Source organism: Rhincodon typus, chromosome 12 (genome assembly GCF_021869965.1).
Source record: "Rhincodon typus isolate 14 chromosome 12, sRhiTyp1.1, whole genome shotgun sequence".
In the NCBI taxonomy this organism is placed as follows: Eukaryota; Metazoa; Chordata; class Chondrichthyes; order Orectolobiformes; family Rhincodontidae; genus Rhincodon; species Rhincodon typus.
Window position 1 is genome coordinate 37,243,220 of NC_063343.1, and position 13,866 is coordinate 37,257,085.

At 40.9% G+C, this 13,866-nt stretch overlaps 1 protein-coding gene across 1 annotated transcript in view; it reads left to right on the top strand.

Moving 5' to 3' along the window:
- LOC109932964 (electrogenic sodium bicarbonate cotransporter 1-like) overlaps positions 1–13,866 on the top strand; it is a 108,923-nt gene that overhangs the window by 25,882 nt on the left and 69,175 nt on the right. Inside the window, exons 8-11 of the mRNA XM_048603419.1 lie at positions 4,850–4,966; positions 8,319–8,493; positions 8,915–9,048; positions 13,508–13,779. Coding sequence (XP_048459376.1) covers positions 4,850–4,966; positions 8,319–8,493; positions 8,915–9,048; positions 13,508–13,779 — 698 coding nt within the window. The remainder of the gene's footprint in view (positions 1–4,849; positions 4,967–8,318; positions 8,494–8,914; positions 9,049–13,507; positions 13,780–13,866) is intronic.

A 13,866-nucleotide genomic window follows, 5' to 3' on the forward strand; every position in this document is an offset into this window, starting at 1 on the left:
TCCTCTAGCTCAACACTGTGTTATCTCTGACTCCAGTATCTGCAGTTCTGACTATCTCTGACTTCATTGACTGTGAAGTATTTTGGAACATGCTGAGGCTATGAAAATGAATATCTAATGTTTGTTCTTTTCTAACCTTCTCTCTCACATTCTGTCCCACTGATAACAAATTTGGTTGCTTTGTTCATGTTTTTCCTTGTGATACCTGGAGGATATATGCTCATTCAGAATATTTGGCACTTTGGGATCATCCTGATTTGTAAACTAATTTCTAGATGTTATTGATTTCATCTCTCTTCTGTTGATTTCGCAACTGCCGTTCTGCAATAAATTATCCTGATCCTTATGTCATTTTCCTTAACCTCTCTGTTCTTATCAACTATTGTCTTCCTTTTAAACTTTCTTATTCTCTAAAGTTCCTGAAAACATGTCGCTTGCAAACCTGTGCCATCTTTCCTGCAGTTCTTTGTTTAAAACCCCTTTAATTAGGTTTTCATCCATGCGCATTAAGATGACTCATTTCTAAAAATCACAAGTGACATACTATATGACTGTGTGTGTGTCTGTTTGTAGTAAATTATTACTCTTTATGCATCTTGAACTGTGTGCCACCCTTTGACACGGATGGCCACACCATCCTTCTCCAACACCTCTACTCTGTATCTTGCTTGATAGAACTGCTCTCACCAAGTTTGATGCCCATCTATCAAATCATAGCCAAAACAGCTCCTGCAATGGTTTAACTTCCCAGCCTGCACATGAGCTCAGGAGCCCCCAAAGATGTATCATTGGATTGGTAAGCTTTAGGTTCGATTTAAATCTAAACCCCAACATCCATCTGTTTTGATACTTTAACCATTCAGGCAACAGGAGACAGTAGCTCAGGGAACTTTACTTGAGTTATAAAGTAATATTTAATAAAACAGGGCAGTGTATTTACAGGCTCACTACAGTTCTTGTTTTCCAGTTCGGATGAGGGCAAAGGTTGACCCTTGGTCTCCAGACTCTCTCCAATTCCTCTGCCGTCTTCCACTACCCACAGGACAGCAGAGTCTTCTAATTTCACTTTCAAACTTGGTCTACGTGCTTTGGTCACTGAAAGCTGGTTCTTGTCAATTCTTTCTATGCTATAATGCACCGCAGGATCAATAACATTATTTCATTCTGATTGGCCTCGTTGAGGCGAGACTTATTTGTAATTGGCTCAAGTGTGCGTAATCAAGCTGTGCTTGGCTCTGGAGGTTGATGGACATTGGCTGACATCAGCTATTTCCTGATTGGTTCTTTAAGGAGTCACTTATCCATGGTCCCACCCCCTTTTAATTACGATCTGTATTTAATACTTTTTGAGATGTAAGGTTATTTTATGATATTTTCCGTGCTCAATTCTGCATCTATTGATGTGGAATATATAGAGATGTAAAAACTAGAAACAGGAGTATGCCTTTTGGCCCTGTTCCACCAGTCAATATGAAAATGACTGATCTTGTGTCTTAATAACATATTTCTGCTTTTTCTTCATACTCTTTAATACCTTAAGTACCTACAAATTCATCAAATTCTTTCTTGAATATACTCAGTGACGTCATCTCCACAGCCTTCTGTGGTATGAAATTCGCTGGATTAACCATCCCATGAGCGAAGAAGTGTTGCCTTATCTCAGTCCTAAATGGCTTAGCCTGCCTCCAGTGACTCCTGGCTCTAGGCTCCAGAGAAACAACCTCCTTGCATTTAATGTGTCCAACCCTATTAGAATGTCATATGTTTCAATCAGAGCCCCTCTCATTCTTCTAATCTTTTATGAATACGGGCCCAATTGAACCAATCTCTTTTCGTACAACAGTGCTGCTAACTCTGGCATCAGCCTAGTGAACATTCACTATAACCCTATCTATGGCAGGTATATCCTCTCTTTGGTAGGGAGACCAAAACTGCAGGTGTGGTGCAGTGTAATATTGCAGGTGTGGTCTTAGCGAGTCCCTGTGTAACTACAGTAAGTTATCTCAACATCCTCTGAGAATGAAGACCAACATTCTGTTTGCCTTCATCATTGTTTGCCGCACCTGCCTGTTTCATACATTGACTGGTGTTCAAGGACACCTGATCTCTTTTGTATATCCACACTTCCCAATATATAACCATTTAAATAATACTCTGTCTTTCTGTTTTTACATCAGAAATGTATAACATCACATTTATCCACATTATACTGCATCTGCCCACACACTCAACTTATCTAAATCACCTTAACGCCTCCTTGCATTTCCCTCACCACTCTAAATCCCACTCAGTTTTCTGTTGTCAACAAACTTTGAAATAGTGCTTTTGGTCCCCTCATCCAATTAATTCATAGATATTGTGAATATCTTGTTTATATAATTCATAACCTTGTTTTTAAACTTATCCATGGCCTCACCCCTTCAATTCTGTAACTTGCACCAGATTCAGAACGCTCAGGTGATGGCCTAATGGTATTATCACTGAACTGTTAATCCAGAAACTCAGATAATGCTCTGGGGACCCAAGTTTGAATCCTGCCACACAGGTGGTGGAATTTCAATTTAATAAAAATCTGGAATTAAGAGTCTAACAATGACGATGAATCCATTGTTCATTGTTCGGAAAAACCCATTTGGTTCACTAACGTCCTTTATGGAAGGAAATGGCTATCCTTACCTACTCTGGTCTACATGTGACCCCAGACACACAGCAATGTGGTTGACTCTTAAACTGCCCACTAGGCATTTGGAGATGGACAAATAAATACTGGCCTGGCCAGTGATACCCTCACCCTGTAAATGAACAAAAAAGAGCTCTCTCTGCTTCTCAAATTTTGCTTTTTGTGAAGTCTTGATTTTCTTCAATCTCTGGCCATGACTTCAGATACTAATCACCAAAGCTTTGCAATTTTCTCACCAAATCTCTCTGCCTTTTTTTCCTCCTTTAAGGTGTTCCTTAAAGCATACAACTCTTCCTAAACTTCTGGTCTCTTATCCTCGCATCAGATTTTGTTTGACAGTGTTCCTGCGAAGACCCTTGTGACAATTGATGACATTATGGGCATTTTAGAAATGTAAAATTCTGCTTTTTTAAATTTCAAAATATACTTTATTCATAAAAACCATCTTTATATACACACACAGTCACAAATGCAGTTTGGTTTTATGCAGTAGCATTTCAAGGATACAAATAAACATTGGAGTTTGACTCTATCCAACAAACCAAAGGCACTCTTACTTGAGCTAGGCTATATTTACATGCATTTGAGGCACCGGGAGGGTGTGATAACTGAATAGATCTCCATTTAACTTCAGCAGAAAGATATCAGACTGTGGTATTTCTCCACTGTGACTTGATAGCAGCTGTCCCAAGCTTTAGTGCGTCCCTCAGCATGTAGTCCTGGGCCTGGGGGGAATGTGCCAGTCTGTAACACTTGGCCGAGGTCAACTCCTTGTCCTGGAGGACCAGCAAGTTTCGGGCAGACCAAAGAGGGTCTTTCACCAAGTTGAACGTCCTGCAGACGCAGTTGATGTTTGTCTCTGTGTGCAGACTGTAGAGCACAGAGTCTTGTGTCACAGAGCTCCTTGGGATGCACCTTGACAAAAATGAGTGCATCCTTCTCCAGAATTCCTTTGCAAAGGCACATTCCAGATGATGTATGACAGTCTCAACAACTCCACCGACAACCCCCCAGTCCGCAGCCACTTTGAGGGCAGCATGCAGTAGCACAGAGAGTACCAGAATACATGAAGGATCTCACAAGTAGTGCCCTTTTCACCACCACCCAGGTCAATTCTTGTTGCTCACTGGAAAGTTCTGGTGACTTTGACAGTCTGCTCAGGGAACCGTGTGACAGGATCCACCCTCTCCTTTCCCTGCAGGATCTTAAGGATGCTACATGCTGACAGCTTCTTGATGGTCAAAGGTGTTTTTCTTTGAAAATTTCTCCACAAAGGACAGGCGATATGGAACGGTCCATACTTGCAGCATTCAGCAGCAACGAGGCCAGTCCCATCCTTTGCAATTTCAGGGACGAGGAGAACCTCAGTACGTAGTGACACTTGGTGTTTGCGTACCAAAGGTCTGTGCACAGCTTGATGCAGCCATAGACAAAGGTGACCATCAGGATGAGGACGGCATTGGTACATTCTTTCCCCCCCACTTATCCAGAGCTTTGTACATGATGTCCCTGTGGACACAGTCCATCTTAGAACTCCAGATGAAGTGGAAGATGCCTCAGGTGACTGCATTGGCACATTTTCAGGGAATAAACCTGACCTACACCATGTACAACAACAGAGAGAATGCCTTACACACCTGATGACCAAGTTTTTACCCACAGTGGACAGGAGCGGTGTTCCCAAAAAACCAGCTTCTGCCTCACCTTGGCGATGCATTCCTCCCAAAATTTTGCGCACGCCCTGGCCTCTCCAAACCATATTCTCAGCACCTTTAGGCAACCTGTTTTGATGGTAAAGGGCGTAAAGGATTGGTCAACCCAGTTCCCAAAGAATGTGGCCAGATTCTCTCACTTTCCCCATGAAATGCCAAAGTGTCATTCCTCAGTCCACTTTTCTCAACCTATTCACATCATTTTGTTTTTGGCTCCATTTCTCAATCACATTCACTGTTTCTATCTTGTAATGTGTGCTCCATCAGAAGATGTCTTATGTAACAGGTGTTTAATATTAATTTTTTTTTGTTACTGTAGGCCTGGAACAAATTACGAAAATAAATTGTTCTCCATTCACTTTAATGATATAATAGTGTATACAACACATCATCTTCGTACTGTACTAAAATTACATCTTAGTGAAAACATTGTTCCTATTGACATTTTATCTTATAGAAAATCTGTGTATTCTCGCAGTTCTAATGTTCACATGCAGAAAGGAAATCATATCCAGCATGAAGAGAGGTATGGGAGTAATCTGCACGTTGCTGAAGATTTGAAGAGAACAGGAAAGTGAGTATCTACATATCTTTTGGCTTACTTACAACACTGAAGGAAAAGAATGTTTGACATGAAATGTATGTGATGAATACAACCTATAATTGTAAATGCAGGTCAGGCATCTCAGATTGTCATATACTTTATTGAAAGAAAATTTATTCCACTTTATTTATTTACAGCCAATTTCAACTGTTCTGTAATATGCTTTTACTAGTTTTATAGATAAAATACATTTTTGATGAAGAGGAATAAATATTGAAACAAGACAAATATATCAAACCTATCAGCCATGTGGTTCACTAATATGCTTTTAAGGAGGGAATCTGCCATCCTTACCTGGTCTGGCCCACATGTGACTCCAGACTCACAGCAATGTGGTTTACTCTTATCTACTATCATTAATGGTCTAGCAAACCACTCAGTTGTATCCAAACTGCTAAAAGGTCTTGACAAAGGAATGAAACCAGCCATCTTCATCTTGGGCCAAGTGCCAAAACTGGGAGAACTGTCTCAAGACAAGTAAAGCAACAACTTGACACACTGTCCCAGAAAACACCATGACCATTCCAGACTGTGTTCTGTCCTACAAACCCAGCAGAGGCAGTAGCACAGTGTTATACGGTCAGCAGGGAATTTCCTTGGGAATGTTCAAACACTAACTCAGGACCTCATGAAGTTTCATGGCTTCAGGTTAAATATGGGCAGGGAAATCTCCCATGATTACCATGTACCACAATGTGCCCCCACCCCCAGCTGATGTATCAGTCCTTCTGCATTGTGAACAACACTTGGAGGAAGCACTCAGGGTTGAAAGGGAGTCAAATGTACTCTGGGTGGGGGATTTCAATGTTGACCACCAAAATTGGCTTGGTAGCAGCACTACTGTGAGCTGTTTGGGACTTAAAGGATATAATTGCTAGACTGGGCCTGTGACAGCTGGTGAGGGAACCAACAAAAGGGAAAAACATATTTGACCCCATTCTTACCAATCTGCCGGCCGCAGATGCATCTGTCCATGACAGGAAGAGTCCATGATTGGTAACAATGACCACTGCTGAATCCTTGGGAAGACGAAGTCACGCCTTCACATCGAGAATACCCTCTATCAGATGTGTGACATTATCACTGTACTTTGTTTATTTTATTCAGTCACAGGATGTGGCCATTGCTGGCCAGGCCAACATTTATTGCCAATTCCTAACTGCCAGAAGGCAGTTCAGAATCAGCCACGTTTACTGTGGATCTGAAGTCACATGTTGGCCAGGTAAGGATGGTAGTTTACTTCCTTAAAGGATGAACCAGATGGATTTTTCCAACAATTGAGAACAGTTTCACAGTCATCATCAGGCCCTTGATTTCACATTTATGAGTTCAAGTTCCACCATCCAATATTTCCTATTGCCATAGTAGGATTTAAACCTGGGTCCCCAGAACATTACCTGAGATTAATAGTCTAGCAATAATAACATTAGGCCATCACCTCTTCATAAATGGGATGGGCTTTTGACTATCTGGCAACTGAAGACTGGGCACCCATTAGGTGCTCTGTGCCAACAACAACAACAGAATTGTACCCCAACACTATCTGCAACCTCATGGCCCAGCATGTCCCTCTCTCAACTATTCCCATCAAGCCAAAAGATCCACCTTGGTTCAATGAAGAGTGCAGGAGGGTATGCCAGGAGCAGCACCAAGCATACCTGAAAATGAGGTGTCAACTTGGTGAAGCTACAACACAGGACTACTGACACAGTAAACAGCATTCGCAGCAAGTGACAGAAAGATCTAAGTGATTCCATAACTAATGGATCAGATCTAAGCTCTGCAGTCCAGCAATATCATATTGTGAACGATGGTGGATAATTAAACAACTCTCTGGAGGAGGAGGTTCCACAAATTCCCCACCCTCCCTAATGGAGGAGCCCAATACATCAATGTAAAAGACAATGCTGAAGCATTTGTAATAATCTTCAGCCAGAAGTGCCAAATGGATGACTCATTTTGCCCTCCTCTGTATGTGCCATGCATTGCTGATGCCAGTCTTCAACCAATTCAATTCATGCCAATATGATATCAATAAATTGTTGAAGGCAGAGGATACTGCAAAGGTTGTGGGCCCAGACAACCCCCCCTAGACAAGCTGTTCCAGTATAGTTACAACACTGGCATCTACCCAGAGGTTAGTCATCTCAGCTCCAAGACGTCTCCATAGGAGTTCCTCAGACAGTGTCCTAGGTCCAACCATCTTCAGCTACTTCATCAATGACCTTCTTAACATCATAAGATCAGAAGTGGATATGTTCATGGATGATTTCACAATGTTCAGCACCATTCATGACTCCTCAGACACTGAAGCAATCTGTGTTCAAATGCAACAAGACCTAGATGGACAAGTGGTAAGTAACATCTGTGTGACATAAGAGTCAGGCAATGACTGCTTCCAACAAGAGAGAATCTAACCATTGCCCCTTGACATTCAATGGCAATAATATGACTGAATCCCCCAGAATCAACATTCTGGGAGGTACCATTGATCAGGAACTGAAGTGGACTTGTCACATAAATACAGTGGCTACAAGAGCAGATCAGAACCTATGAATCCAGCAGCGAGTAAGTCTGCTTATGACTACCCAAATCTTGTCCACCATATACAAGACACAAGTCAGGATTGTGATGGAACACTCCCCACTTGACTGGATGAGATGGGTGAATACAGCCCCAACAATGCTCAAAAAAATTTGACACCATCCAGCACAAAGCAGCACACTTGATTGGCACCATATCCAGAAGCATCCACTCCACCATTGGCACTTAGCAGCAGCAGTGTGTACTATCTACAAGATGCACTGCAGCAATTCACCAAGTCTCCTTAGACAGCACTTTCTAGGCCCATGATTACTACCATCCAGAAGAACAAGCACAACAGATATGTGTGAACACCATTGCCTGCAAGTTCCCTTCCAAGCCACTTGCCATTCTGATGCTGAAATATATGGCCATTTCTTCAATGTCACTGAGTCAAAATCCTGGAATTCCATCTGTGATAGAATTGTGGGTGCACCTACACCTACTGGACTGTAGCAATTTAAGAAGTCAGCTCACCACCACGTTTCCAAGTGTAACTTGGAATGGGCAATAAATGCTAGACCAGCTAGTGACATCCACATCCCCTGGATGAATTAGAAAAAACATTTTCTAGTTGAGAATCACGTCAGAGTTTGAAGCTGAGAATCTTGCTCAGCATCAAATAGAACAGTGCAGTTACCAAATGATTCAACTTAAACACAAGAGCAGAAAATGATTTTGATAATGTAAACCATTAAAATCTGTTTTACAATAAAAAGATTTTTAATCTTATCTCCAGGTTATTTGGGGGATTGGTTAATGACATCAAAAGAAAAGCACCTTGGTTTGCCAGTGACTTTTACGATGCTCTGAACCTCCAGTGTCTGTCAGCTGTGCTGTTTATCTATTTGGCCAGTGTAACAAATGCAATTACATTTGGAGGAATCTTGGGTGATGCAACTGACAACATGCAGGTTTGTACGCTGATTGGTTGGATGTTATTTATTTTGGGAGTGTAATGTTGCAATTTTCATTTAGAATATAAGTGCACAGTGCCTGCACTATAAAAGACTTCTTTAGTCACAGTAATTACACATTAGAATGCTCTTTATCCTAATTGGATAGTCAGCTAACCAAAAGTCAAAACAATGACACTGCTTTTATGTGAATATTTTTATAGCTCTGTTTTATATTACAATATTAATAAGTTACCTTCACATTTGTGTTCCTTTTTTTCTTGTTATTTTCTACCTTTCTGTTTCTTTGTTCTCCACTTTGTTTCTCTTCTAGTCTTTTGCTTCTTTATTGCTTGCTTTTCTTTTTCTGCTGTGTTGTTATTGACCAAAAGAAATCACTTTATAGTCAGCACTTTTTGTCTGTATGCATGTATTCTAGGGAGTCCTAGAAAGCTTCCTTGGAACTGCTATTGCTGGAACAGTATTTTGTCTCTTTGCTGGCCAACCATTAACAGTTCTTGGCAGCACTGGCCCTGTGTTGGTATTTGAGCGACTCCTCTACAATATTAGCAGGTATAGTAACTGTGATTGAATGTTACTTGAGTTTTGGCATAAGGTTTCATTCTGGAGTGTTTTCTTTTGTGAAATGCCAACTGGTTTCCTAGTCCTGACTGAGAAAATATCACAACAATGACTGCAAAGTATTCAATAGTCATATTTTTCTGGGCATATTAGCTCTTTAGCTGATGTAAGAGAGTGAAGTTGGCGTAGAAACTGTAGCAGAATATTTTTCTCCAAATCTTGCTCTCTCTTGTATGAAATGGCCGTCAAATGAGCCCACGATGAGAACTAGATGTCTGGTCATCTGTTTCTGTTGATACATTCCCAGAGCAGTTTATATTAAATGCTGATCTCCAAGACTTCCAACTGCATGACTTCAGCTGGGTTTTATTGGACAAGTTGAAATGAAGTATTTACTTTGCATGATTGACTCCCTTATATGGTTATAAAATGTTCTTCTTCCTGTGATCGGTTTTGTAATAGTGTTAATTTTAGTTATGATTAAGATGTGTGAAGTTGTTAAAGCTTCTATTACTGATACTATAATGGTTCTGTCTGATTCATACTTTTATAGGGTTATATAAAGCAGGTTTCTGAAAGCTTGTCTTTTTCTCAGCATCTCAAAATTTGCCATTACTTATTAATTCTGCCATTGTTTCTGTGCGTAGTTCATGAGGGTAGATGAGCATGGTGGTGGCCTGGAAGCATGGAGATCATGGAAAAGAATTGAGTGAACCATGGACCACTAAAAAGCTACTGCAATGCATGCCACATGAAAATTGCGGGGTCTATGAGTTACTTAACTCAGCAATGGAGTTAGCCAGGTTGGGTTGTATGGTTGCTTATCCCCCATGCTGGTAAAAACAGCTGTCATTGGAAATTCTAGTGGGTATCCCTGATTCTGCATCCCCACCCCCACCATATCTAATTGACACTGGAGTGAGTCTGATTTCACAAGAAGAGATAGTAAGGACTGCTGATGCTGGAGTCTGAGATAACACAGTGTGGAGCTGGAGGAACACAGCAGGCCAGGCAGGATCAGGGGAGCAGGAAAGCTGACGTTTCAGGTTGGGACTCTTCTTCAGAAAATGATACTCAAAACGTCAGCTTTCCTGCTCCCCTGATGTTGCCTGGCCTGCTGTATTCCTCCAGCTCCACACTATGACTTCATAAGAATCTATTCAGGAGACACTGGGAGGGTAACCTCAGCTACAGGAGAATGCCTGTCACGGGTTCCCAAGCAATGGACGAGAGGGAAATATCTCCATTGTTTCCACAGTATGAATTATCTTCCTTTTGAAGGTATTTCCTATTGTCCTCAAGCTGCTAATTAATCAATTCAGTAGAGGTTGATGTCCAATCGATATTCTCGTCTGGTTGCAGATCGGGGCTTACGTTGATGCCAATGTTAGTAACCTGACCCAAAATTATAATCTTGGTTGGAAATCAAACATGGGATCTTGTTGATCAGAAAGACAAGGCCATGTTTTGCTTCAGCCAATTGAACCACATTCTAGTTCTTTAGAGTTTTCCAAAGTACAGAGGAATTCTTTTAATAGGAATTATTTTTCTTTTGAACATTTGTGAACATTGATTTGTTGTTTTCCCACTCAACAGGAAATAAACATCTGTCTAGAACTGATATGGTCAGGAATCACATGACACCAGGTTATAGTCCAACAGGTTTATTTGAAATCACAAGCTTTCGGAGCCTCATTCCTTCTTCAGGTGTTAGTGAGAGAGATAGTATTAGACACAGAATTTATAAGTAAAAGATCAAAGGGTCACACCATTGCTGAGGATGTACTAAACAAATCTAAAGTGCTGTTAAACCTTTAATCAGTTAGAAGGTTTTAATTGACTAATATGTATGTGTAAATCTCCAAATTCCTTTCAAGTCCTTGAGAACTAAAGGTTTTATCAGTGTAAAGAAGAGGTGACAATTTAGGTCAGAAAATGCACGTTAGGTGTGAGACCTTGTTTAGAAACTGTTTGTGTTTTGGTTTGGAGTCAGACTGGTTTTATTTCTAAAGTAGGAATTTATAAAACACCATATTGACTGACTGTCTATAAATTGTGTGCTTTTTGAACAAAATAAAATGTGTCTGCAAATACAAATTCACCCCATAGATTCACATGTGTGTGTGTGGTGTGTTTGTGCGAGTGAGTGTGTGTGTATGTATGCGTATGTGAGAGTGCAGAGTGTGGTGGGTCACCTGTAGGGCGATATAAACCCAAGATCCCAGTTGAAGCCATTCTCATGGGTACCCAACTTGGCTATCAGCCTCTGTTCGGCGACTCTGTTGTTGTCTATCCTGAAGTCCACCTTGGAGGACATTTACCCAAAGATCCGAGGCCGGTAAAGGACATTTGGCCAAGGACCCAAGAGGACGGTCTCAACTGTGATCTTGGGTTTATGTCGCCCTACAGGTGACCCCACCAGACTATACTCTCACATACGCATACATGCGCACACACACTCACCCACACACACACACATATACACAGACAGACAGACACACACACACACATACACATACGCTCTCTCCCCCCTCACACACACAGTCTCTCTACGCCCCCCCACACACACACAAACGCACACACACTCTCTCCCCACTCACACACATACACAGTCTCTCTACCCCCCCCCACACATACACGCATGCAAACACATGCACGCGCACACGCTCTCTCTCTCCCCCCAACACACACACAGTCTCTCTATCCCCCAACACACACACAAACACACACACTCTCTCTCTCCTCCCCAAACACACACACTCACACTCTCTCTCTCTCTCTTTCTGTCTTGCTCTCCTCCCCTCACATACACACTCCGAAACCTTGAGTAGTCATGTTCCTAAAATTGGCTCGTTGTATTGGTTGGTCTCCGATTACCTCCAACAGGATATTTTACCTCATATGCCACTACTTACATTATCTCCTGTAACATAAGAAACTGGGCACGTATTTTGTAGTATTGAAGAATCAGACAGATGTTGATGAGATCATAAGATAAGCAATTGCAAATCATTGCCCATTATACATACCACCCTTTTTTCAAAATAGATGAAAAGAAGTGTTGGGGGTTAGAAGGTACAGCCTTTTTTAAATGTCATCCCATTGGTGCTTTTGTTATGGTCTCACGACCAGAGAAGCTCTCCACATGTAAGCAAGGTATTTTGGTTTACTTCAGTATTGTTCGGGCAGGTCTGGCAGCATCTGTGGAGAGAGAAACCAAGTGAATGTTTTGATTCCAATATGACTCTTCTTCAGAGCTCTGTGAATATTGGAGCCTGTATGATTTTCACTGCTGATTTCAATTACATCCTGCTGGCTAGTTGCCTGAACAAAATGTGTACAGAGTTTGCTGGAAAGTTACCAAAGAATAATATGAATGCTCTGGGGACAGGGGGTCAAATCCCACCATGGCAGTTGGTGGAACTTAAATTCAATTGTTTAAAAAATTCTGCAATATTGTTAGTTTTATGGTGACCATGACAACTTTATTTGTTGTAAACACTCATCTGGTTTTTCCTTCAGGGAAGAAAATCTGTCATCCTTGCCTGATTTGGCCTACATGTGACTCCAGACCCACAGTAATATGGGTGGCGCTTAATTTTTGTGTAATGTCTCCCGGCCAGTATGCAGTATACCTTTTAAGAGACATGCATATATGATATCATCATATCAAAATTGTATCACTGCATGTCATCTAAGGGTATTAAGTTCCTAGACTCCACCTTAACTGGGGTCACTTGAGGAATGATACCTCAGTGAAAATATGTCATGCTTTGAGATCAAATCGTTTATTATTAGCCCAGACACTGAAGTGCTCTTCACTGTAACATTAGTAAATATCAGGAGCTGTAATGAATGTCTATCGACTCTTTCAATACCATGTTACCCATGTTTAGTTCTTGTGTTACAGGAGGCACCCTATGCATTGCTGTATTTGGTATTAATACCCTGCTGGAGCCAAAGTCCACTCTATGGTGGCAGTTCATTAACTGCTATCTGAAATGGCCTAGGAAACCATTCAGTTCAAAAGTACTTAGTGATGAGAACCACTGCTGGCCTTGCCAACGATGTCCACATCCCAGAGAAGAATAATACAAAAGGACCTTCTGTTCTGTGTGGTTTCACTTTCCATGTTGTCTAGAAAGATACTATACTTGGAAATGTAGCTTGTTCTTGAATTTTTCCTCTAGGTAAAAAGTCAGATGAAATTTAAGTAAATTCACAATCCAAAACATTTCTGAGTGATTTCACTATTAGTTGTGTAAATTCTGGTATATGGTTTGTGTCTTTATACCTGTATTTGTCCAGTGACTTTACATTAATTTCTATAAACTTCAAAGCTGACCAACCCTAATTAGAGCTGTCTAAAGTTATAACGATGGAAAGATTTCACATTTTATTCATTGCTTAATCAGTATCCACTCTTTATTTTCTAAATATAAATTCACAGTGACTATCAACTTGACTATTTGGAATTCCGACTGTGGATTGGAATATGGACAGCATTCTTTTGTCTCGTTCTGGTTGCCACAGATGCCAGCTACCTAATTCAATATTTTACACGTTTCACTGAGGAAGGTTTCTGCACACTGATCAGCTTCATTTTCATCCATGATGCTTTTCAGAAAATGTTTAATTTGGCAAAGAATTATCCAATCAATTCTGATTTTAACATCGACCATGTTACTCTTGATCATTGCTTGTGTCTTCCCATTGAAGCAGGTAAGATTCTCCTGCTAGAAAGATCTTTGATTCCACAATTTTAAACAAATCATTGAAAGAAGATTTAGATAATTCATCACATTCATT